This window comes from Scleropages formosus, chromosome 12, assembly GCF_900964775.1.
Source record: "Scleropages formosus chromosome 12, fSclFor1.1, whole genome shotgun sequence".
NCBI classification, from domain to species: domain Eukaryota; kingdom Metazoa; phylum Chordata; class Actinopteri; order Osteoglossiformes; family Osteoglossidae; genus Scleropages; species Scleropages formosus.
In genome coordinates, this window is record NC_041817.1 from 3,196,357 (window position 1) to 3,223,088 (window position 26,732).

Genomic DNA, 26,732 nt, shown 5'->3' on the forward strand with positions numbered 1-26,732 from the left:
TTTTGGAAATGGCTGAGGATTTACAAATTGTAGATGAAGTCGTGGCAACAGAGCTTCAAGATAAAACGGAACTTACAAGTGAATATGTTCGTTCACAAAATGCTCTTAAAGAAAGCGCTTCTCCGCCACATTTACCTGTTGAAAGCCAATCGTACAAAGACCAGGAGAAAAGCTTTTTAACCCATCAGACATTGGCAGACGACGCTGCAAAGCCTTCACGAGGCAGCATTACAAGAGATTTTGAAGAAAGGGACAACATGTACTTACCATTAATAACGAAAGTGAAGAAGAAGATTAAAGGGACAGATATTAAACAAGAAGGAACCGTAAATCAAAACTTCCAACCATACGCTCCAAGACAGTTCAATGTGCATGCTCAGCCTTTTTTCCCAAGTAAGGATCCTGCAGTCTTACCAACACCTGCAACAGACCCTTTAGCACAGTACTTAGCCAGACGAGATCTCACAAACTCGGGCCTGTACCAGTTTGATGACAAACCTGAGAACTATCGTGCATGGTACGCATCATTTACTAGTATAACCAGTGACATTCAACTAAGTGCAGTTCAGCAACTCGACCTCATGATCAAGTGGCTTGGGAAAGAATCCCGTGAATATGTCAAACGCATACGGGCAGTTTATGTCGGCAATCCATCCGAGGCACTAAACAAAGCATGGGAACGGCTGGGGGAGTGTTATGCTGCTCCAGAGATAATAGAGAAGTCACTTTTTGAGCGTCTTGAGAATTTTCCAAAGCTCAGCGCAAGAGATCACGTCAAGCTCCGTGAGCTTGGAGACTTGTTGACAGAAATACTTGGTGCCCAAGAAGACGGCTATCTTACCGGCTTATCTTATTTGGATACCTCACGTGGCATTTCACCAATTGTAAGCAAGCTACCCTTTGGCCTCCAAGAAAAATGGCTTTCTGCTGGATCACAATACAAAGAGGACAATAATGGACGTTTTCCTCCTTTTCAGTATTTCTGTGCATTTGTGTGTTATGAGGCAAAAAAGCGAAATGATCCCAGCTTCCTGAACCAAGGGAGCGGCACTGTCTCCTCAAAACAAGACAAGCCAACTTCAAGAAAAAACGACAGAATTTTCTCAGTACAGAAAACAGATATTTCTTCACCACAGTTTAACAAAGCAACAAATGTTGATCTCACAAAAACCTGCCCTTTGCACAACAAACCGCACTCACTACAAAGTTGTAGAGCATTCCGGAACAAACTTATAGAGGAAAGAAAAGCCTTTCTCAAAAAAAATGGCATATGTTTTAAATGCTGTGCTTCGACATCGCATCTGGCCAAGGACTGTAAGGCATCTGTAAAGTGTCTGGAGTGTGACACCACCTACCACGTCACAGCCATGCATCCAGGCACATCGAGTCAATCATCAAAGGCCCCTCGAACACCAAAGGTGGACGGCGGGGAGGCTGAAACCACTAATGCAGACACAGCTGTCATAAGTTCAAGCTGCACGGAGGTATGTGGCAAGGGACAATTCAGCCGCTCATGTGCAAAAATATGCCTTGCAAAAATATACCCACATGATGCTGTCCACAAAGTGGTAAATGCATATGTGATAATAGATGACCAGAGCAACCGCTCATTGGCCAGACCAGAGTTCTTCAGCCTGTTCGGTATAAAAAGTCAGCCTTCCTCATATCAACTGAGAACCTGTGCAGGTTTAGCTGTAACAGCTGGAAGACGCGCTGAAGGATTCATGATCGAATCCATAGATGGCAAAGTGGCAATTCCTCTTCCACCACTTATTGAGTGTAGTGACATCCCAAATAATCGCACTGAGATTCCAACTCCAAATGCTGTGATTCATCAGCCCCATCTACAACATATTGCTAAACATCTCCCAGAACTTGACTCGAATGCAGAGATCTTACTTCTTCTGGGTAGAGATGTATTAAGACTACACAAAGTAAGACAGCAGGTAAACGGGCCACACAATGCACCGTTTGCGCAACGTTTGGACCTCGGCTGGGTAGTAATAGGAGAAGTGTGCCTAGGAAACATTCATAAGCCAATCATCAGCAACTTCAAGACCACCGCGCTGGAAAGTGGTCGTCACTCCATCTTCCGGCCATGCACAAGTTACATGCAGATAAAGGAGTCATTACCCAACCTCAACCAAGCCCCTAAGATAACAGAGGAAACACTAGGAAAAACAGTGTTCAACAGAACTGATCAAGACAACAGACCTGCTCCATCAATCGAAGATGCAATGTTTATGGAAAAGATGGATACTGAAGTCTACCGAAACAGTAAGAATACCTGGGTAGCACCACTCCCGTTTAAGGAGCCACGACCGCACCTTCCTAACAATAAAGAGCAGGCTGTTAAGAGATTCATGTCACTGCAGAAAATGCTCAAACGGAACCCCGTAATGCAGAAACAGTACTTTGCATTCATGGACAAAATCTTTCAAAATGGACACGCTGAAGTAGCACCACCACTAAGGGACAATGAGGAATGCTGGTTCCTTCCTACATTTGGAGTATATCATCCTCGGAAGCCCGACAAGATTAGGGTGGTGTTCGATTCAAGCTCACAATACCAAGGAATCTCCCTAAATGATGTATTACTGACTGGCCCAGATTTAAACAACACGTTGATCGGTGTTCTGCTCCGCTTTCGCAAGGAGAAAGTAGCCGTGTTAGCAGACATCCAGCAAATGTTCTACTGTTTTGAGGTAAGCGAGAACCATCAAAACTTTCTTAGATTCCTGTGGTACGAAGAAAATGATATCAACAAAAACATCATTGACTATCGAATGAAAGTTCATGTTTTCGGCAATAGTCCTTCGCCTGCCGTCGCCATCTACGGGCTGAGAAGAGCCATTAGAGAAGGTGCACCACATTATGGCGATGATACTGTTCAGTTTGTGGAAAGACATTTCTATGTCGATGATGGTCTCATATCTGTACCAACTGATCACGAAGCAATTGGCCTGCTTAAAAGGACACAGGCCTCTCTAGCGGAATCAAACCTTCGCCTTCACAAGTTCACCACAAACAGTCAAAACGTCTTAAAGGCCTTATCCCCAGAAGACTGTGTAACAACTGTCAAGGACTTAGACCTCAGCGGAGAGACACAATCCATCCAGCGCAGTTTGGGCCTCCTGTGGGAGATATCGACAGACACCTTTACCTTTTCTGTATCAACAGCTACAAAGCCCTTCACTCGTCGTGGTGTGTTATCCACTGTACACAGCATTTTTGACCCTCTAGGTCTGCTGGCCCCTGTCACTGTCTGTGGGAGAGCCCTTCTTAGAGAGCTCACTGCTGACCTCTCCGATTGGGACACTCCTCTCCCAGAAGAAAAACGTGATAAGTGGGACTTATGGTGCGAATCGCTTCACGATCTCAAGCAGATGCACATACCACGAACCTATACGGACATGTCACTTTGCAACAGTGAGCACATTGAGCTTAGTGTGTTCGCAGACGCCTCGACAAAGGCGATTGGAGCCGTTGCATATCTCAAGACCGTTCAAAAAGATGGTCACGCTGAGATCGGATTTGTCATGGCTAAAGGACGGTTAACACCCAAATCCGAACCTACCATCCCACGTCTAGAACTCTGTGCGGCTGTTTTAGCTGTTGAGTTGGCGGACCTCATCCAAGAGGAGCTAGATGTAAAGTTTGATAAGGTTAATTTCTACAGTGACAGCAAGGTAGTACTCGGATACATCCATAATACCACTAAAAGGTTCTACGTCTATGTGCACAACAGGATTCAGCTTATACGCCACTCTTCCAAACCAGAACAATGGCACTATGTTCCCTCTGAAGAAAATCCCGCGGATCACATTTCAAGATTCCTGCCCGCCTCTCGTCTAGCGCAAACAACCTGGTTCTTTGGACCATCATTCCTACGAAATACCCCTGGAGAAAGCAAGCACACATGTGAAAGATTTGACTTAATACAACCGGAAAAGGACATTGAAATCAGGCCAGAAATAAAAACTTGCAGGACACACCTGATGGAGAACATACTCAATCCAGATCGCTTCCAGCGCTTCTCTAGTCTTCATTCACTCCTTAGAGCTGTTGCATGCCTGACTCACATAGCTAAATCCTGCAAACAATCGGGCAAAGTTAGGGCGTGCAAAGGGTGGCACTGGTGTAAACAACCACGTTCACCCGAGGAACTTGACCAAGCTATGAATGTTATCCTCCAAGCTGCACAAAGATCTGCCTTCCAAAAGGAACTTGTGGCTCTGCAGGCTAAAAAGCCCATTCCAAAGGATAGCTGTCTCCAAAAGCTTAGCCCAATCATCACTGATGGCTTGATTCGCATTGGAGGCCGGCTACAACATTCGGACTTAGAAACTAATGAAAGGCATCCTGTGATTTTGCCTAAGAACAGCCATGTAGCCTTACTGCTGACACGCCATCACCATGAGCAAGTGAAACATCAGGGACGCCACTTCACGGAGGGAGCCATACGAGCAGCAGGATACTGGATCTTGGGTGGCAAAAGGCTCATCAACACAGTCATTCATAACTGTGTGACGTGCAGGAAGCTTAGAGGTAAAGTTGCGGAACAATTCATGGCAGACTTACCTACAGAGCGTCTCCAAATATGCCCACCGTTCACCTATGTCGGACTAGATGTTTTTGGTCCGTGGATGGTTACTGCTAGGAGGACCCGTGGAGGACACGCAGAAAGTAAAAGATGGGCAATCATGTTCAGCTGTTTAAGTTCTAGAGCAGTACACATAGAGCTGATAGAGTCTATGGATGCATCAAGTTGCATAAATGCACTTAGGCGCTTTTTCGCCATCAGAGGACCAGCTAAGCAGTTGAGGTCCGACTGTGGCACGAACTTCATCGGCGCAAGCAAAGAACTTGGAATGGATAAAAACCAACTGGATTCGGGAATACAAAGATACCTCAGCAAGAAAGAATGTGTTTGGGAGTTTAATCCTCCTCATGCTTCGCATATGGGTGGCAGTTGGGAGAGAATGATAGGCGTTGCTAGAAGGATCTTGAACTCTATGTTGCTAAATGCCCGCCTCACCCACGAAGTTCTCTCTACATTAATGGCGGAAGTTGCTGCGATTATGAATGCGCGACCATTAGTACCGGTTTCTACAGACCCGGACAACCCTCAGGTTCTTTCTCCATCCATGCTTCTCACCCAAAAGTCAGGTGCTCCACCACCACTTGGTGACTTCTCGGAGAAGGGTATGTACACTAAACAGTGGAAACAAGTACAGGCACTGGCAAACCAATTCTGGACACGATGGCGCAGAGAATACCTGCCTTATTTACAGCGCAGACAAAAATGGACCACCCATCGCAAAGACTTGCAAGTTGGAGATGTGGTCCTGTTCAAAGACAAGCAGGCCGAACGCAATTGTTGGCCTATGGCAAGAATAAGCTCCACATTTTCTGGAACCGATGGTCATGTTAGACAAGTCGAGGTTAAAACAGTTGAGCAGGGTACTGTGAAGACATTTCGCAGACCAATCACAGAAGTTGTTTTACTTCTCCCTGAAGATGTTTAGGTTGACCTGTGGTATACATATGGGTAGTGACCTCACCGAGGTCAGGCGGGGAGTGTTATGTCTAGAAGACATTATTAGTTATTTTTTGGGGTTTGGAACGTTTTCGTTCGACGATAAAGTTCGTTTAAAATTGAGTATATTACTTCCTGTTTTTCCGAGCGCGTCACTTCCTGTTTTTCCGAGCACATCACTTCCTGTTTTTTGTGCATCACTTCCTGTTTGCTGAGCGCATCACTTCCGGTTGTCAGACCAGGAAAAGCGAGGAAGCCACATGGCCAGAAGCACAAGGATCTGATTGCATCCACAGCTAAGGACTGAGAAATCAATGTCGTAAGTGACTGGAATTTATTATTTAGAGTTTAAAGATAGGATATTAAGAATTATTTTATAAAAATATAGAATAATTTACGTTCTAAGAATGTTTTTACAAACGAACATGTACATGTAAGCTGTATGGTTATGTTAATGTTTGCCACATGTATATAATGTTTTGTTATGTAAAATAATGATACAGACTATTTTTGTAAATTGATTTTCTTTAATTTTTTTTGTATTTTGGGTATAGTTTTCACTCCATGTCTTGGTGAAGGAGTCATCAGTAAAGTCTCAAAAAATACAACGACGACTCGTCTCTTTATCTTGAATGGAGTTTAGCTTGGTGTTTAGTCTGCGGTTGTTACACCTTGACGAGAACACTAGAGAGACTGTAGCCTAGCAATGGTGGTGTGTACCGCGTCACATGCCGATGCCTCATCAGCTGATGGTGGAATGTAAACCCCGACCAGTATGACGGAGGAGAACTCCCGTGGTAAATAATATGGACGAATACTCAAAGCTAGGAGTTCGGTGTCCGGCGAGCAGAAACGTTCCTTCACAGTAAAATGTCCGGGATTGCACCACCGTTCATTCACAAACACTGCAATCCCACCGCCCTTCTTCTTACCGCTCAGCCTGACGTCTCTGTCCGCCCGAACCGTCCTGAAGCCGGGTATGGAGGCACTGTGTTCCGGGAAGTCCGGTTGCAGCCATGTCTCCGTAAAGCACAAAATGCTGCTGTCCCGGTACTCCCTCTGGGTCCGAATCAGTGCCCACAACTTGTCCAGCCTTGTGCCTGTGTTAAAGCGCTCTGTGTCACTGCTGAGAAGAGTGCTTTATAAAAAATACACACACACATTTTCAGAACCGCTTGTCCCATACGGGGTCACGGAGCCTACCCGGTAACACAGGGCGTAAGGCCAGAGGGAGAGGGGACACACCCAGGACGGGACGCCAGTCCGTCACAAGGCACCCCAAGCGGGACTCGAACCGCAGACCCACAGAAGAGCAGGACCCGGTCCAACCCACTGCGCCTCCTTTATAAAAAATAAAAATATAAAAATAAATAAAAGAGTGGGGCATTATGGGCAGTTTATGATTTTCTATGGGAGTGTCTGTCATCCATAATAGGTAAGTTATTTAATTGTTCTAGAAGTCAAAAAAGTTCTCAAACTCAATATAGAAGAACAAAGTATTTATTCATTTTTTTAATTAAATCCCCTTTTGAATTTCCAGTTTTTACATTTTACATTTATATTTATTCATTTAGCATATGCTTTTCTCCAAAGTGGTGTGCATTTAGAAAATGCAGTGTGTGGATTTAGTTTACATTGAGGTAATAAGACATCTGCTGTTGTATATAATTCTCTTTAAATAAGAAGGTGCATGGTTGATGGCACAAAAAATATGGTTTTTAAAGAAACCCCTCATTAAAAAAAAAAAAACATTGCTTAAGGATACCTGAATCAGTGCAGAGAAAGACAATGCAAATCCAAATACAAATGGACAGAGATCTAGAAAAACAACCCAGAGCTTGACCGCCACTCTTCAGGTTAAAGGACTGTGCAGTAATTAAACCTGAAATTAGTAAACATAATACTATCCATCATTGCATGCCTAAAGATCAATCGACCATGCACCTTCTTGTTTAAACAGAATTATGAACAAAACCAAATGTCTTCCCTCACTACATACTCAGGAAAATTAACAAAAAAATCAGAAAAAAAAAAAAAAAAAAAAAAAAAGTTCCAAATATCACCCCCTTCCCCTTTTTTTTTTTTTTCCTACAAGTAACAAAAAGATGAGAAAATATTTTGGAAGCTCAAAAATTACTTTTACAAAAAATTGCTTACACCAGTTATTCTGGCCTACAAGACAAATAAAAAGGTTACTTTAGCATTTGCAAAAATTACAAAATACAAATTTTCAGCCGTAAAATGCACGTTTTCAGAAAGTAATCTCTCACCCTGTGACAGTTCATATGATGATTGATAGACAGCATAGACAGCAATTAAAATCCTACTCTGGACAAATACATATGTCTGAAGTCTTGCATTACATTTTCAAAAAAAATTAAAAACAACATTATAACTGATCTTTCACACTTGTATAGTAAAACAAAAGAATTTTAAAAAAAGGCCAATGATTTTTTTTCTTTAACATGGAAAAGGAAAATAAAAGCCTTTATGGTGCACACAGGGTAAAAGGTAGGAGAGAGCAATTACATTTGGTTTAAGAAGATTAATAGGGATCTGTCCCTCTACAACAGACATCAATTTGCAAAAGCAGAGAGGAGCTTTAAAGCAGTGTTTTTGAAGGATTGCGCAGAAAGTCCGCATCATCAACCAGTCAAAACAGGACACAGGATTAAGCTGACATGAATTATGGAGCCATGTGTGGCCAGCAGGAAATACCCTTATTTTCTGCATATGACATTCATTTAAAATAAAAAAGACGTAGCACTCTCAAACATAGTGAACAACAATTTCACTAAAAAAAATAATTTTTACTGTAAATGGACACATATCAGCTGGGTGCCTTTAGTTGTGTGGACAAGTATACATTACAGACGTGTACAGTTTACAGAGAATGTGACAGGTTATAGTATCACTGGAAAGAGCTCAGTAATCAAATTTGCATTTTAAACTTGCTTACATTTATCTCCAAAATGACATGCAATGATTTTGCTAACAATTTTATCCAAGACTTACACAACTCTCTACAGTCATCACCATCTATAACACAGACATAAATCAGAATATGAGCAATTTAGAATCACCTTTTCACCAGAAACACAGCTTTGGGGATTCCTCCACCCACGTTCATTGTTTAACAACAAGTTGGTCTCAGCACATTGTCCTAATATATGACATTCATTTACCTGCATCTGCTCCCTCAAAATTCACTTTCACCAGCACTGCTTGACCAGGTAGTAAAGGTGTGTGTGTGGTGAGGGTAACAGCATCACAATAATGGCCTCTGTCACATTAATGAGCAAAATCCTCTTGGTGACTGTAAAGATTAACAGCAATACTGAGCTGCAAATCTACGCCCCCTGGAGTTGATATTTGACCAGACTGGCAGGAGGGAACAACCTGTTTACAAATATGTAACCCTCACCAAGGCAACAGATAGTATTCCTATCATGTTTTCTTTTTTCAGGCCATTAGTCTAATTCAAGGGATGTTATTGGAGCCCTGTAAACTGTGTTTAATAATATCCATTCATTGAATAATGGATAAACCTTTTTGTGATGAACATGAGCGGGACACAAGAGGTTAGACCCAATTGTAGGATCATTTGTTTCAGTGATGGAGGGGCTAAGCAAGTCTAGTGGTCGGGGGTGGGCATTGGTCCAAAACTCGAGGTGCAGATGTTGTACTGGAGGAAGATTGTGGCCCTCAGGTAAGGCGAATGTTGAAGCCGTGGCAGACACATTTCAGGGACAAGGAGTTGGAACAGGAGAACAAGGAAGGGAGATGCAAGGAGAATGTCAGGCAAGGCTAAGTGGATGTTTCAGAGCACAGAGGGGAGGGTTGTCTCAGAAAGATTCCGCAACTTGGAAACGGTGGAGTGACACCCTTTATACCCTTTTGCATCTGAGGTTTGGTCATGGGCATGACACCTATATACAGCTATGTGTGTGATGTGTACATGTTCATGTGGTGGAATGTGATAAACTGGCTGTACTCCAGAGTGATGTGTTTGCATCCAGATATCTCTGTCTGTTAAAGTAATGCACTCATTGTATTTTTTTCTGAGATGTGCATCACTTCTCAGAAAATGTGCATCAAGGAGAAAAGTGCCTGCTAAATCAGAAATGTGAATGTCAATTAAAAATTTTATTAAAGTGTCATCAGTTACACCTTTTTATATGTTGCCTTATTCTGATTTCCACATCCACACTGATATTAATTAGATATGCACATAATATGAGGTTAAGGCAAAAATGTAATGTTGTACACTGTATAGATGCAATAAAGCTTATTTTAAAAGTTAAAAGATAATTCCTGATGTTTGACTCAACCTCACACATGTCTCTAAATAAGAGTACTCTTTCTGTAGTATGTATTGTATTTTCTTCAAACATTGTTACTGTTGTGTCTTCAGTAGACAAGGGAAGCAGAAGAATTATTATTCAAAGATTTTGATACTGAAAACGAACAAGCAAGGAACACACCAAGTCAACATCACCACGTGCACATCCTCTCTTTTCTTCTTCTCTACTTTCTCTCTAATTGCATCGCAAAACCTCGAACGCCAACTAGCGGTACGCCAATGCAAAACACCACATATCCCCCTCTTCCTTTAATGACAAACAGTACATGCAATAGGAAAGGCAATCAGTACATTAGCTATCAAGCAACCACTTCAGATGCATATGGAAATGCACTGAAAGAATGCCAGTAGCTTGTAACAAAATTTTTAACATTTTTCAGCAGCTCAGAACATTTCAATAGTACTTAAATGTCCATGTTAATTCTGTAACTAGTGTACATAGTCCTTTAGCCAACCCGGCTTGTGCCATTGGAGTTTCTCACGCAAACAAGCATCCGAAGGCACGGGATTTTCAGACCAGGGTGTGTGAGATGAAAGCGAGTTTCCAACAGTGGCAGTTTGTCCAGTATCTGGAGCATTCCTCAGGACTGGTGCGAGGTATGAAGCATGCCATTTCCTTCCGTCATCCAAGAGGTAGGTATAAGGGTCAACTTGTTTCCTAACCTCAACCGGGGGAGTGAATTTAGGATGAGCCTTTGGGACATTTACTGGTTTCTTTATGCACACTTTATTCCCTTCTCAAAAAGAAGAATGACGCACGCAATGTGTGCAATCAAATCGAGTTTCATAACCAGAAGGTGGAGGCGGGAGAACATTAAGGCGAGTGCGCATTTTCCGGCCATGAAGCAATTCAAAGGGTGAGACACTTGTCATAGCATGCGGTGTAGCATGGTAAATCTAAAGAAAGTCATTCACTGTAGGGGGGGCGCAGTGGTGCAGTGGCGCAGTGGGTTGGACCACAGTCCTGCTCTCCGGTGGGTCTGGGGTTCGAGTCCCGCTTGGGGTGCCTTGCGACGGACTGGCGTCCCGTCCCTCTCTGGCCTTACGCCCTGTGTTGCCGGGTAGGCTCCGGTTCCCCCGCGACCCCGTATGAGACAAGCGGTTCTGAAAGTGTGTGTGTCATTCACTGTTTCTTGCCATGGTGCTGATTGTATGATGGCTGAGTGAATCGTACTTTTAAGCACACGGTGGAAGCGTTCAATAGCTCCATTTTCAGCCGGATGATACACCGATGTAAGGACATGCTGAATGTCCCTGTCTTTCAAGAACGCAGCGAACTCAGGCGAAGGTCACTAGTGTCCTTGGATTTCCATGTCTACTGAAAATAGAGACAAGAAAAGCAGTCACTTGCTTTGTTGCCACAGATGCAGTAAAGGCAACTTCAGGCCACTTACTATAATAATCCATGAGCATCAAGGCATATCAGCAATTCCAAACAGCTGTCTCAAAAGGGCCTACGATGTCTACCGCCAGTTTTTCCCAAGGTGCAGAAGGCAAAGGAACAGGCTGGAGAGGTGCAACGGAAGGTTTGGCTGTGGTGTTCGAAGAAAGACACAACTGGCAAGTAGCAATTTTCTCTGCCATGAGCACATCCATTTGAGGCCACCAACAGAGTTCACGCAGGCGTTGTTTCAGTCGCACAAGTCCCTGGTGACTTTCATGCACAATACGAACTAGCGTCTCACGGAGTTCCATAGGTACCACTAGCTGCGAACCTCTAAACACAAAGTCATCTTGCACACCGAAATCATGCCAAAGTTTGTAGCACGGACGTAGCACAGACTCCAAAGCAGCAGGAGAAGGTGGCCAACCATGCGCCATTTGTGTACACAGAGCAGAGAGTTCAGAACAGCGAGCCGAAACAGCAGAAAATTCTTCCTGTGAGACGGCGGTCAGAACACTGGACAGCAACTCAGGTTTGGTGTCTTGCTCAGGGGAAGGACAAGGCAAAGGCAGGTGAGACAAACAATTTGCAGTGTCATTGTCGGATCGGGCACGGTATTGAACAACGTGGTTAAAGCAAAGCAACCAAGCTGCCTACCTTGCTATGCGCATGCCAGCTCTATTGGTCCCTTTCGTAATCAGCAGCGTAGTTAACGCCTGATGGTCAGTCCGCAAGGTAAATCTGCGACCCCATAAGTATGTATTCCACTTTTCAATGGCCCAAACACACGCCAAAGCCTTTTTCTCCACAGTGGAATACTTCCATTCAGCTGGAGTTAGTGTTCTGGATGCAAAAGCAATCAATGGAGCATCAAAAGCATCAATGGAGCTATTGAACGCTTCCACCGTGTGCTTAAAAGTGCGATTCACTCAGCCATCATACAATCAGCACCATGGCAAGAAACAGTGAATGACTTTCTTCAGATTTACCATGCTACACTGCATGCCGTTCATGACCATCAACGTGTATCTGTGAGAAGACAGCACCCAAGCCATAATCAGACGCATCAGTGGAGATGACAGTTGGCAGGTCAGGGTCAAACAGTACTAGAGCAGGACTGTTCACAAGAAGCTGTTTGACTGCAACCAAGCTGTCTTCAGCTGCAAAACCCACTGCCATTCTGCAAGCATGCATGCAAAGGTGCTGCTACAGAAGCAAAATTGGGAATGAATTCATCATACCAAGAAAAAAGACCCAGCAAAGAACACAACTGAACAGCATCCGCTGGCACAGGTGCATTGATTATTGCAGAAAGGTGTTCCTGGTCTGGCTGAATACCCTGTGCAGTCACTGTGTGCCCTAAGAATCTCAAGCTCAGCTTTCTGAAGTGACACTTTGACTCATTCAACAGCAATCCAGCATCTTCGAGTTGTTGCAGCACATCCTTCAGAGCTTGATCATGCTCCTCTAGCGAGTTTCCCCACACGATGATGTCATCCAGATAATTTGCAACATTTTGGAGTCCCTCAAGAATGACAGCCATCATCTTCTGAAACGCAGACGGATCAGAAGCCAAGCCATAACCCTACAGAACCTGAAAAGACCCTTGTGTGTGATAAAGGCTATGAGGTCCCTGTTGTCTTCATGGAGAGGTACCTGATGATATGCACTTTCTAAGTCTATCGTTGAAAACATAGGCGCACGTTGCAGTAGTGTCATCATCTCTTCCATATGTGGCAATGGGTAGCTATCCACTATAATTGCCTTATTGGGCCCTCGCAAATCCACACACATACGAATTCCCCCTGTTTTCTTATGGACCACTACAATTGGAGAGACCCACGGTGATGAATCTATCTTTTCAATGATGCCTGCATACAGAGGTCAGTCAAATTCTGCAAAAACAGCATCCCTCACAGAGAAAGGCAAGTGACGCAATTTGTGCCTGACAGGAGGCACAGAGTCAGATATTTTAACCTTATGAGTGAAGTTTCTCACACAGCCCAATGCAGTATGCTGTGATGGAGGGGTAGAAAGGGTACTAACTGGAGCAGAGTGTGGTGGAGGCAGCACCGTGTGTCCATCAAACTGAACCTTAAGTCCTATAATCAAGTCCATGCCTAGCAAGGCTGAGTCATCAGTGATGATCAAGAAGTGAGCAGGACAAGTTAGACCATATTTTGACACTGTTTCAGGTAAGCAGCCTAGCACTGAAATTGGATCATCTGAATAAGTAAGCAAACGGACAGTAGGAGGCTGTAAGGGCATTGTCTGAAAATACTGCTCATACACTTGTTTTGGCAAAATGGACACTGTGGAACCAGAGTTGACTGTGAGTGGAAGAGACACGGGTGCAGCAGCAGGCAAAACTTTTATGGCCACATAACACAGCAGATGATCCGTTGGTCCAGACAGGTGAAGAATACAAACCTCCGGTAATTCAATTGCTTCAGTTACGAGCAGGCATAGAACGGCAAACTCTCGTAAAATGTCCAACTTTATTGCAGGTCCTACGTTTAACAGATGCAGCGGGGCAGTTCTGTGCATTTGCAAGATCTTCCATCGGAGCCACAATGGAAGTATGTCCAAACTGATGGAGCAGGAGCAAACATCTTTATTGAGGCACGTCCGTTGGAGTTGGCTTTGGGACGCTGTCGTCCAGGTGCAGGAGTAGTGCGTACAGCTTGTACCAGAGCAGAGCTGCTTGCACACATCGCTTTCGCCTGGGCATCAACTAGCTCTAGCTGCGTGGCGATTGTAATTGCAGTCTCTAGTGTCAAGTTAGATTCCAGTAATAATCCTTTGCGGATACGAGGATTAGCAACATGTTCCACTAGCTGGTCAAGCAGCATATCATTCACTTTATCAGCAAAGTCACAAGTACTAGCCAAATCTCTCAAAGCAGCAATGTACTGTACTACTGTTTCTCCAGTTCCCCGCGCACGTTTTCTAAAAGCATATCGTTCCACAACCACATTTCGTTTTGGAGTGAAGTGGTCTTCCAAAGCTTTAATCGCAGCAGCCAGATCATCACCAGTATTTGGCAATGTATAAAACAATCTCTGACATTCGGTTCCGAGGCAGTTATGGAGCAAAGTCCATTTTCTTGCTTCCGACCAAGAACGTCCGTTTGCATCAATGACAAGCATCTGGTTAAACATTTTCAACCACATTACTAGCAGCACGGCGAGCTCACCCGGACAAGGCAAAAAAAGACGTGGACACAAAGCACTCACGGACGCCATCCTCAGTAATCTGTAGAAAAAAACGTCCTCGTCACCAATTTTGTTGTGTCTTTAGTAGACAAGGGAAGCAGGAGAATTATTATTCAAAGATTTTGATAATGAAAATGAACAAGCATGGAACACACCAAGTCAGCATCACCACATGCACATCCTCTCTCTTCTTCTTCTCTATTATCTCTCTAATTGCATCGCAAAACCTTGAATGCCAACTTGTGGCACACCAATGCCAAACACCACACTTACTTTATCACACATTTTCAGAACCGCTTGTCCCATACGGGGTCGCGGAGCCTACCCGGTAACACAGGGCGAGGGAACACACCCAGGACGGGACGCCAGTCCATCGCAAGGCACCCCAAGCAGGACTTGAACCCCAGACCCACTGGAGAGCAGGACTGTGGTCCAACCCACTGCGCCACTGCACCCCCAGTTACTTTATCACTTTAATGTAAAAGGTGTCTGAATGAACATCCACCATCTTAAATTCATTGCATGCGCCAGGATACTTGGCCATTTTTTTTTTTTTAAATCTCATTTTAAGGATTGTGCAGAGCTCAATCTTTACAGCTCTGTGGAGTCAGAAATTGTTTGACTGATGCTGAACAATGGCTCTGCTAAAAATAACCTCCTCCTCGGTCACACTTATCAAAGTGTAGTCGGCAGCCACTTTGTAGATTTTCAATAAAGCCATGCACATTTATGGAATTTTGCAGAGAACGTTGATGAAAGTTTCATTATGTTGGAAGCTATAAACTTCAACATAATCAACAGCTTTCAAAAACAACTGGAAAATGTTGGTAAACAACTTAAAAACATAATATAACAAGTAATTTAAGTCACTCATGGTCTCAAGTATATTCTACAGAAAGTATCTTGTAGATTCTCTGCTTTATTATCCTGAGAAGGTTTCATTCATTTGTTTCACTGCCGTGCTTTGAAAACTGTTTGTGCTTTATAATTTTTTGTCATGCCTCTGATAACAACAATAATAGACATAACCCATACTAATTTGTTTTTTGTGTTCAGTGCAAAATGTAATGGTGCTAGCAAGCCTCAAAGGAAAGTGGATTTTGAACTTGTAATGTAAAAACAGACACTGTGGAAAAAGTTAAGAAAGACAGATAACATGCAAGGTGAGTGTGAAAGCATTGTGTGCTTGAAAATATGACAGAACAGATGGCACAACAGGAAATATTCAACAGTCTTTCCTCTTTCTCTTGGCAGGATATGTTTTTGTGCTATTTCAGTAATTGTCCATACTTTGAAGTATATAAATTATGAAAATGACTTTAATTATCTTACAGTTTCTGCACAGTGAGGAATGATAATAACCAATTAGCTGCTTTTAACAACTAGAAGTGACAGTTTAGAATCAAACATAAAAAGTATTTATACAACCTATGTCACCTGATACCTAGCAATTTTCCTGCAAAACAAGTAATCTGTAAATGAATTTCATTTTCTTATTAGTGCTTAATGCTAGATTTGTAGAAAGAAAGTCTTTTTTAATTGATTTCTTATTCTTATTTTCTTTTAGATTGGGGATCACAATAAGCATTTTTAGTATGAAACTTGAATTTGAAACATTTGTGGGATACTGGATAGACTGAGATAAACCAGAAACAACAGGTTAAGACATACATGTCTTAAGACTATATGTGGAACTGAGAAATGACAAGAGGTGTATGATGACAGGTTCAGTGACCATCCGTGGAGAAATGAATGGACTTAGAGGTTTCTCACAGTCCATCTGAACCACTCGTCCCATATGGGGTTGCGTGGAGCTGGAGCCCAACCCAGCACACAAGACTGGAGGGGGAGAGGACATACCCAGGACAGGACACCAGTTCATCATAAGGCACCCCAAGCAGGGCTTGAACCCCAGACCCACCAGACAGCAGGACTCGGACCAACCCGCTGCACCACCGCACCCCCCTCCCCAGTTAAAATGGTGGTAACAAAACCCTGACTGTGCTTTGAAGGTTAAATATTAGTATCTAAAACTCAATCTGTTGTGAAATGGACTCTTATTTGCTTGAGTTGTATGTCACTATGTGTTTGGCAAATTACACACACTGCCTGAACTGCTTGTCCCATATGGGGTCATGTGGAGCCGGAGCCTAACCCAACAACACAGGGCGTAAGGCTGGAAGGGTAGGGGACATACCCAGGACAGGGTGCCAGTCCATCACACAGCACCCCAAGCAGGACTCGAACCCCAGACCCACCAGAGAGCAGGACCCGGTCCAACCCACTGCGCCACTGCAACCCTCCTCTTTGGCAAATTAATTAAATGCAAATGTAAACACAAATTTACTGTACCACAGCAACTTCATGCACATAAACTAAACAGGGATCTCTTTTTAACTCAAAACTGCCTACTCATTTATAATCTAAAATCCCTAAAATGCAATGTTAATGCAGTTGACCATTCATTTAATTTATGTAGTAGAAATAGGCAAGTGGCAATGTTAGGACTAACAGAAAGATAGATAAACTTGCAGTGAAAGCTATGGAGACCTAAAATCAAAGAAGAAAAAACTGAATGAAACCAATTTTTCACATTCTGTCATGCTCATTTCAATCCTTTCTTAAAATTTCTCAGCTTATCTCAACCATTTTGGCTAAATGAACATCTTACATGAGAGAAAAATCATTTATATTATAATTATATTGCATTTTATATATTTATATTTATTCAGTCAAGTCAAAGTCAAGTCATGCTGACTGAAGATGATGACAAACTACCATGATGGACGAGACGTTCCATGCTGAGCTGGGGATTCAAGATACCTTATAGCAATAATATTGTTATTACTTGTTAACTGGCTTACAATTGTTACTAAATCTAGAATGCCCAGGAGGAGTGGGCAACCACTAGCTCTTGGACCCCCAGAGGTTTTTTTTCCTCCCTCAGCTTTCAATTGGGAGTTTTTGTTCCTTTCCTCTGTGGCCAGTAGGCATACTTATAGCTCTATAAAAGTACTGGATTATGGTAGTCATTAGTCAACTGTCTTCTTTGTTTCTTTTTTTTGTCTCTTATATGATCTATTAGTTTTTTTTTTTTTTCTTTGCCTTATGCCTGTGTTAAAGCGCTTTGTGGCACTGGTGAGAAGAGCACTCTATAAAAATTAATTGAATTGAATTGAAAGTTAAAGTCAATGCCTTCACCTAAAGGTGTTAGACATACAGGAGAGTGAAATTCCGTTTCTCTCTGGGTCTCCATGCCACAAAGAACATACTCTACAATACAGTGTATGTTACAAATAGACAAGTGCAAATGCAAGACAGTGCGGTACACAGGCCAGAGTCTTTTGAAATACATAATGCTAAAAATACACACACACACTTTCTGAACCGCTCGTCCCATACGGGGTTGCGGGGAGCCGGAGCCTACCCGGCAACAGAGGGCATAAGGCCAGAGGGGGAGAGGACACACCCAGGACGGGACACCAGTTCATCGCAAGGCACCCCAAGTGGGACTCAAACCCCAGACCCACCAGAGAGCAGGACCCGGTCCAACCCACTGCACCACCGCACCCCCTACATGCTAAAAATATTTACATGTAATATAAATACAAATACAAAAAGAAAGCTATTCAGGACACGCAATTTAAAACTGTAACTAGAGACAAACGTTAGACACTGAAGCGTAGACAAGATATTAGAGACACTAGAAACTAGCTACAGTTTCAGCAATAGATTAAATAACCGTTTGAGTAGATATGTTATTTGCTTAAAGTGACATGTAACTGAATTGGGGCGTGGTGGTGCAGTGGGTTTGCCTGGGTCCTGCTCTCCAGTGGGTCTGGGGTTGAGTCCTGCTTGGGGTGCCTTGCAATGGACGGGTGTCCTGTCCTGGTTCTGTCCCCTCACCTTCCTGCCTTATGCCCTATGTTGCCAGGTTAGGCTCTGGCTCCCCGCGAGAAGGAAGTGCAATGATCAGATCCTTCACCTTTGGATACAGAGGAGCAATGATTAACTTTTACCTCCTGCTATAGTTCCCTTGATCAAGGTACTTACCTTGAACTGGTACACGAAAAAGTACACAGCTGTATAAACTGGTAAATAATTGTAAATAGCTTTATACCCTAAGTTGCTTTGAAGAAACATATAAGCCAAATGTTAATATGATATGTATTCAAAATTTCAGAAACTAATGAAACACTTGTGATGGTTCTCAGAGGTACAAAACAGAATTTTCTGTGATTGTTTATGTGTCAGTTCAGTTCCAGAGAGATATCTGACAGAGAGCACTTTTAACAGACTTCAAGTTCAAGTTTAGTTTATTGTCATAGGTACCAGTACCATGTACAAGTATCATGAAATTCTTCCAGACTATGGACAAAGACAGAGACAATAGAAATACTGCACAAACAAAACAATGACAATGACAGTGAGTAGTGCAACAGCAATAGCAATAAATAATGATAACAGTAATAACAATAATACCAGTTGACAGCCAGAGAACTCAGAATGAGAAAATGAGAATGAGAATGTTTAAAATGGCAGTGTAATTTACCAATGTGCTTGGGCGGAGCAGTCCAACTCTAGTGACTAAAGGTGGCACACTGGTTAGTGTTGTATACTCTTACAGCAGTGGGGTAAAAGCTGTTCCTGTACCTAGCAGTGCGGGTTTGAATAGACCTGAGCTGCTTTGCAGATGGCAGAGAAGAGAAAAGTGCCCGTGCGGGGTGACTATGATCTTTCTAAGGCAGCATGTGCTGTGGTTGTCCTGGACTGCTGGTAGCTGTGTGCTGATGATTCCATGAGCTGTTTTGACCACCCTCTGTAGGCCTTTCTTGTCCTGTATGGAGCAGCTACCACACCAGGATGTAATACATCCTGTGAGGATGGACTCCACAGCACACCTGTAGAAAGTGGTGAGGACTGTAGTGGACATCCATGCTTTCTTCAGACGCCTGAGGAAGTGGAGACGTTGATGGGCCTTTTTGATGGTCGATGCTGTGTGCTCAGTCCATGTGAGTTTGGCAGTGAGGGTGACCCCTAGGAATCTGAAGCCGTTGACCCTCTCTACAATGTAGCATCCTATGTAGATGGTTGCATGAGCCGTATCCTGTTTCCTGTAGTCAATCACCGGCTCCTTAGTTTTACTGACATTTAGAGACAGGTTGTTGTCCTGGCACCACTCTGCCAGGAGCCTCACCTCCTCTCTGTAGGCCGTCTCATCGTTGTTGGTGATCAGACCCACAATGGTCATCAGCAAACTTTACACATCAGCAAAACATCAGCAAACTTTATGATGGTGTTGGATCTGTGCCTGGCCACATGGTCATGTGTGAACAAGAAATATAGCACCAGTCTCAGGATGCTTCCCTGTGGAGGGTCAGTGGGGAGAAATTATTACTGCCAATCTGCACACTCTGGGCTCTGTTAGTGAGGAAATCCAGGATCCAATTGCACAACGTGGCACTCAGTCCCAGCCCTAGCAGTTTGTGGATCAGCTTGGTTGGGATGACAGTGCTAAATGCTGAGCTATAATCCACAAATAATAGCCTTGCATGGCAGTTTTTACTTATCCAGGTGAGACAGAATGGTGTGAAGTGTGTGTGACATTGCATCTTCAGTGGACCTGTTGTGGCGGTAGGCAAACTGAAGTGGGTCGAAGGTGTCTGGGATGGTGTCCTTAATGTGTCCCAGCACCAGCCTCTCAAAGCATTTCATTGCAATGGGGGTCAGTACCACTGGGCGATAGTCATTAAGGCAGCTCACTTTGTTTCTCTTGGGAGGGGGGACAATGGTGGTGTTTTTGAAACAGGTGGGTACAGCTGAGCTTTTTAAGGAGGTGTTAAATATATCCGTGAACACAGCAGCCAGGTGTTCACTGCATGTTTTTAAAACTCGCCCTGAGATTCTGTCCAGACCAGCAGCTTTGTGGATGTTGACACGGCTAAAGGTTTTTCTCACTTGTGCTACAGAGATGGTGAGACTGGCATTATCATGCAGTGCAGTGGGGATCCCAACCGGAGGGTCTTTGTGCTCGAACTCGAAGCAGCCATAAAACGCGTTCAGTTCGTCAGAGACAGACAGAGCGGCACCTGTCAATATCCGCATCTGTGGTTTATAATCTGTTAATGTTTGGATTCCCTGCCACAGCCTACATGCATCTTAAACTCTGATTCCACCTTTCTGCTGTATTCCCGTTTCGCACTGGCGATGGCTTTGCGAAGCTCGTACTTGCTCTTCTTATACGCGTCCGCGTCTCCGGACTGAAACGCACAAGTTCACACGCAGATCTTATTCCGAATTTTGGCAGTTATCCACGGTTTTTGGTTGGGGAATGAGCAGACTGTTTTATGTGGTATGCAGACATTTACACATTACGCAATGAAGTCTGTGACTACTATGGCATACTTGTCCAGATTGGAGGATGAGTTTCCTAACATGTCCCAGTCCACGGAGTCGAAGCAGTCCTGGAGACTTTTGTTTAATATGAATGTTTCTCCTCATACAGTCACAACTTTTAAAAGAAATGATTCCCATCTGAACATACTAAACAACATTATTTGTGGGTACTATTTTATGGAAGTGTGGATGCAGCCCTGGTGTCCTCTGCTTGTTCATATTATGGGGAACAGAGGACACGAAGGATGTTGGACCTAAATGCAGGATCTTTTATTCAGAACAGAGGAATCAGACAGGTGCTCATGGTCAGGAAAAGGCAAATGGTCTGTCAGTTGGCGAGCAGGGTGGTATCGAGGATCCAAACTGGTGGTCGAGGGACAAAGCAGGTGGTCAGATTCAAGTAATCGAAGAGCTGGGCTGGAGGACGTTAGAGAACAGTCATGAAACAAGGATACGAGAGCGCAGAGGGTATAGTTGTCTCAGGAGAGATTCCACAAAGTGATGGTGGTGGACTGGCTCCTCTTATGGGCTTATTAGGACCAGGTGCTTGGGGTTTTTTGTTGCTTTTCAAGACTTATTTACTGAATATTTGCTTTGAGAAATATGCTCTTTTATTTCCTGCGCACAAAATCCCCTTATGAGTACTAAATCAAGGATCTCGTTCAACCCGCCTGGTATGGGGTCACTGGGGCCACACCCTGGAGCCAGGACTGGGGGGGGGTGGCGGCGCCTGGTGGCCAGGTCTATGCCCACGGGGCCTGGCCGGGCTTAGCCTGAAGCCATGACGTGGAGCCGCTCTTCGGTGGGCTCACCACCTGCTGGAGAAGACATAAGGGGCCGGTGCGTTGTGATTTGGGCGGTGGTCGGGGCCGAGTGCCCGGCTGACCCAAACCTCGGGCGCCAACTCTGGCTTTTGGGACTTGGAATGTCACCTCACTAGCGGGAAAGGAGCCTGAGCTGGTGCGGGAGGTTGAGAGATACCGTCTAGATATAGTCGGGCTCACTTCCACTCACAGCTTGGGTTCTGGAACCACTCTTCTCGACCAAGGGTGGACTCTCCACTATTCTGGCGTTGCCCAGGGTGAGAGGCGGCAGGTGGGTGTGGGCTTATTAATAGCCCCCCAGTTCAGCCGCCATGTGTTAGAGTCTACCCCGGTGAATGAGAGGGTCGTCTCCCTGCGCCTTCGGGTCAGGGAACGGTCTCTCACTGTCGTTTGTGCTTATGCGCCTAGCAACAGTGTAGAGTACCCGGCCTTTTTGGAGTCCCTGGAGGGCGTGCTGGAAAGCACTCCCACTGAGGACTCTGTCATTCTACTGGGGGACTTTAACGCCCACGTGGACAGCGACAGTGACACCTGGAGGGGTGTGATTGGGAGGAACGGCCTCCCTGATCTGAACCCGAGCGGTGAGTTGTTATTGGATTTCTGTGCTAGTCACGGTTTATCCATAACGAACACCATGTTCATGCATAACGGTGTCCATCAGTGCACTTGGCACCAGGACACCCTAGGTCGGAGGTGGATGATCGACTTTATAGTCGTTTCTTCTGATCTTCGGCCATATGTCTTGGACACTTGGGTGAAGAGAGGGACTGAGCTGTCAACTGATTTCCACCTGGTGGTGAGTTGGATTCGATGGCGGGGGAAATAGCCGGACAGACCTGGCAGGCCCAAACGCATAGTGAGGGTCTGTTGGGAACGTTTGGCGGAGGCCCCTGTCAGAGAGGTCTTCAACTCCCACCTCCGACAGAGCTTCAACCAGGTCCCGAGGAGGACGGGGAACATTAAGTCCGAATGGACTATGTTCCACACCTCCATTGCCGGGGCAGCGGTTCGGAGCTGCGGCCATAAAGTCTCTGGCGCCTGTCGCAGCGGCAATCCCCGAACACGGTGGTGAACATCGGAGATAAGGGATGCCGTCAAGCTGAAGAAGGAGTTCTATCGGGCCTGGCTGGCTCGTGGGACTCCTGAAGCAGCTGACGGGTACCGGCGGGCCAGACGGAACGCTGCTCTGGCAGTCGCCACGGCAAAAACTCGAGCCTGGGAGGAATTTGGTTTGGCCATGGAGGAAGACTTTCAGTCGGCCTCAAAGAGATTCTGGCAAACCGTCCGGTGACTCAGAAGGGGGAAGCGGTGTTCTGCCAACACTGTTTACAGTGGAAGTGGTGCGCTGCTGACCTCGGCTGAGGATGTCCTCGGGCGGTGGAAGGAGTACTTTGAGGATCTCCTCAATCCCTCCGACACGCTTTCCATAGAGGAAGCTGAGGCTGGGGACTCGGAGGGGGACTCGTCCATTACCCTGGCTCAAGTTGCTGAGGTAGTCAAAAAACTCCTCGGTGGCAAGGCTCCGGGGGTGGATGAGATCCGCCCCGAGTTTCTCAAGTCTCTGGATGTTGTGGGGCTGTCTTGGTTGACACGCCTCTACAGCATTGGGTGGAGCTCGGGAACGGTGCCTCTGGACTGGCAGACCGGGGTAGTGGTCCTTTTTTTTTTAAGAAGGGGGACCGAAGATTGTGTTTCAACTATAGGGGGATCACACTCCTTAGCCTCCCTGGGAAAGTCTATGCCGGGGTACTGGAGAGGAGAATCCGACCAATAGTCAAACCTCGGATCCAGGAGGAGCAATGCGGTTTTCGCCCTGGACGTGGAACACTGGACCAGCTCTATACCCTCACTAGGGTGTTGGAGGGTTCATGGGAGTTTGCCCAACCAGTCCATATGTGTTTTGTGGACCTGGAGAAGGCATTCGACCATGTCCCTCGTGGCATTCTGTGGGGGGTACTTCGGGAATATGGGGTTCAGGGCTCGCTGCTACGGGCTGTTCGTTCCCTGTATGACCGGAGCAGGAGCTTGGTTCGCATTGCCGGCAGTAAGTCAGACCTGTTCCCGGTGCATGTTGGACTCTGCCAGGGCTGCCCTTTGTCACCGATTCTGTTCATTATCTTCATGGACAGAATTTCTGGGCGCAGCCAGGGAACGGAGGGTGTCTGTTTTGGTGGCCGCGAGATCTCGTCTCTGCTTTTTGCGGACGATGTGGTCCTGTTGGCTTCATCGAATCAAGACTTACAGCGTGCACTGGGGAGGTTTGCAGCCGAGTGCGAAGCGGCGGGGATGAGAATCAGCACCTCCAAATCCGAGGCCATGGTTCTCAGTCAGAAAAAGGTGGATTGCACCCTCCGGGTAAGGGGGGAGTTGCTCCCTCAAGTGGAGGAGTTTAATTATCTCGGGGTCTTGTTCACGAGTGAGGGAAAAATGGAGCGGCAGGTTGATGGACGGATCGGTGCGGCGTCCGCAGTAATGCGGTCATTGTACCGGTCTGTTGTGGTGAAGGAGGAGCTGAGTCGTAAGGCGAAGCTCTCAATTCACCAGTCGATATATGTTCCTACCCTCACCTATGGTCATGAACTTTGGATCATGACCGAAAGAATGAGATTGCGGATACAAGCGGCAGAAATGAGTTTCCTCCGCAGAGTGGCTGGGTGTACCCTTAGGGATAGGGTGAGGAGCTCAGTCTCCAGGGAGGAGCTCAGAGTAGAACCGCTGCTCCTCCGCATCGAGAGGAGCCAGTTGAGGTGGCTCCGGCACCTGTTCCGCATGCCTCCTGGACGCCTCCCTGGTGAGGTGTTCCGGGTTTGTCCCACTGGGAGGAGGCCTCGGGGCAGACCCAGGACACGTTGGAGAGACTACCTTGGGGTTCCCCCAGAGGAGCAGGAGGAGGTGTGCAAGGAGAGGGAAGTATGGGGGGCTCTGCTTGGAGCGACCCGGTCCCGGATAAGCGGAGGAAGATGGATGGATGGATGGATGAATGGTGGGGTTAAAGTCCCCAGAGATAATGAACAGCCTATCTTGGTGCTTGTTCTCGTACTTAGTGACGACATAGTACAGTTCATTCAGAGCGCTGTGTGTGTTCCCTTGGGGTGGGATGTCGACTACAGCCATGAGCACAGCCGAGAACTCCCTGTGCAGGTAGAACGGTCGGCATTTGACCAGGAGGTATCTGAGGTCCGGAGTGCAGTTCTGTGCAATCACTTCTACATTCGTGCACCATGCGTCGTTAATAAGAAAGAATACACCCCCTCCTCTCTTTTTCCCCGAAGAATCAGTCCGATCTGCGTGGTAAATTGAGAAGCCCTTGGGCTGGACCGCGTGGTCCAGCGTGCTGTCGGTGAGCCACGTCTCTGTAAAGCAGAAAACACGGCAGTTCTGTAGGTCTCTTCGGAATTTAAGTCGCCCTCTGAGATCGTCCAATTTGTTGTCCAGAGACTGAATGTTGGACAGAAAAATGCTGGGCATCGGAGGTCGTAGCCCGCGGCGTTTTGCTCTCACCTGTATGCCGGCCCTGCGGCCCTGTTTCCGAGCTCGCATCTTCTGAGTGGTCCCAGGTGGGTTGCTGTCATGATGCTGTTCATGGCAGAGCGAAGGTAGCGAGTTCAGCTCTCTAGCGCTAAGAATTGCGTCTAATCGCACCGCTTCACGTATTTGCAGAAGTCTTTCGTGGTCGTAAGTAATAAGAGAGTAAACTGGCTGGAGGGATAGTGACACAAACAAAATAATATACACTAAACTAACAAGTCTGCGAGGAGAAGCAATCAACATGCCGCCTTGCGCCGGTGCCATGTCAACCTTCAGTTGGGAGTTTTTGTTCCTTTCCCCAGTGGCCAGTAGGCATACTTGTAACTCTATAAAAGTACTTTATTATGGTAGCCAGTAGTTGACTGTCTTCTTTGTTTGTATCTGTTGTTCTTGCCTTATGCTTGTGTTAAAGCACTCTGTGTCACTGCATGAGAAGAGCGCTCTGTAAAAATAAATTGAATTGAATTGAATTGAATCACAGTGAGTTTCTTACAGTTCGAATAAGTTTAGTGTTTGGTGGAGTGTGGAATGAAAATTTGATTTTACAGCCTTGCTATGCCGATATGCTAGAATGCCTAATAACTGAAACGGTGTATGCAAGAAAGAGCCACATTCCAGGCAGCAGTTTGGTGCCAGTTCGTCCCTTTCTGTGTCAGCCTGTTCTCATAAGATATGGAGGGAACACAGATTTATGTAGTTCCTGTGGAACTGTGCGTAATAAAAGAGATAACACTGGCGATGGCTGGGAATGGTTTATGAAAAGATGGGAGATTGAGGGGCACCCTGACCTTTTTGGAATGATGAAACAATACATGTATCTCACCCATGCTTGCGAAGAACTGTCCTAAATTGTGTGTAAATATCTGCTTGCTTAGCTGCTAAGGTGTGACTCTCTCTAGTAGATTCTCCCGTGTGCGCACATGAATAAATGAACTTTTCTGCAATCTGAGTGTCTTGCTGAACTGACTCCCTTCTTCCTCCCACAGGAGCCACAGAGTCTAGGGTGAATTTTACCACCGAATTATAATCAAAAGCCATTTGATCAATATCTACGCTTGTTCCAAAATCAGAGCTTCTAATATAATCAACAATTTTGGTAGTAGTATTTTCATCAAGACGGCACCAGCAGGTATAGATCAAAGGTTAACAGGTAATGATCGGAAATAGCCTCATTTAAAGGAATAATATTAACATGATGAAGATCTACACCGTAAGTTGTGACAAGATCGAGTGTATGGTTATGGGAATGAGTAGGACCATTAACAACTTGAGTAAAGCCGACGGAGTTTAAGAGAGACAAAAAACTATTAATGAGAGTATCCGACTACACATCTATATGAATATTGAAATCACCCATCAGGATTATTTTGTCATGAGTAATGACTAAATCGGTTATAAAGTTACTAAATTAATATATGTTAATAGTTAATAGTAAAATAATGAAAACTGACTAGTACTGAGTTTAAGGGTAATACATGTAAGG

The 26,732-nt window shown here is 45.1% G+C and overlaps 1 protein-coding gene across 1 annotated transcript; it reads left to right on the forward strand.

The window, feature by feature from the left end:
- Window positions 1–1,539: 1,539 nt before the first annotated feature.
- On the forward strand, window positions 1,540–26,256 carry LOC114912039 (uncharacterized). Its single transcript, XM_029256886.1, has 2 exons — window positions 1,540–5,390; window positions 26,236–26,256. Exons 1-2 carry the CDS (start codon window positions 1,725–1,727, stop codon window positions 26,254–26,256), a joined length of 3,687 nt encoding a protein of 1,228 aa, XP_029112719.1. The 5' UTR covers window positions 1,540–1,724.
- Window positions 26,257–26,732: the final 476 nt, after the last annotated feature.

Excerpts from the sequence above, each read along its gene's own strand:
- LOC114912039 (XM_029256886.1), top strand. The coding sequence starts at position 1,725 with ATGATCGAATCCATAGATGGCAAAGTGGCAATTCCTCTTCCACCACTT. Across the intron at positions 5,391-26,235 it reads AACGCAATTGTTGGCCTATG|GAGCCACAGAGTCTAGGGTG; the intron begins GCAAGAATAAGC and ends TTCCTCCCACAG.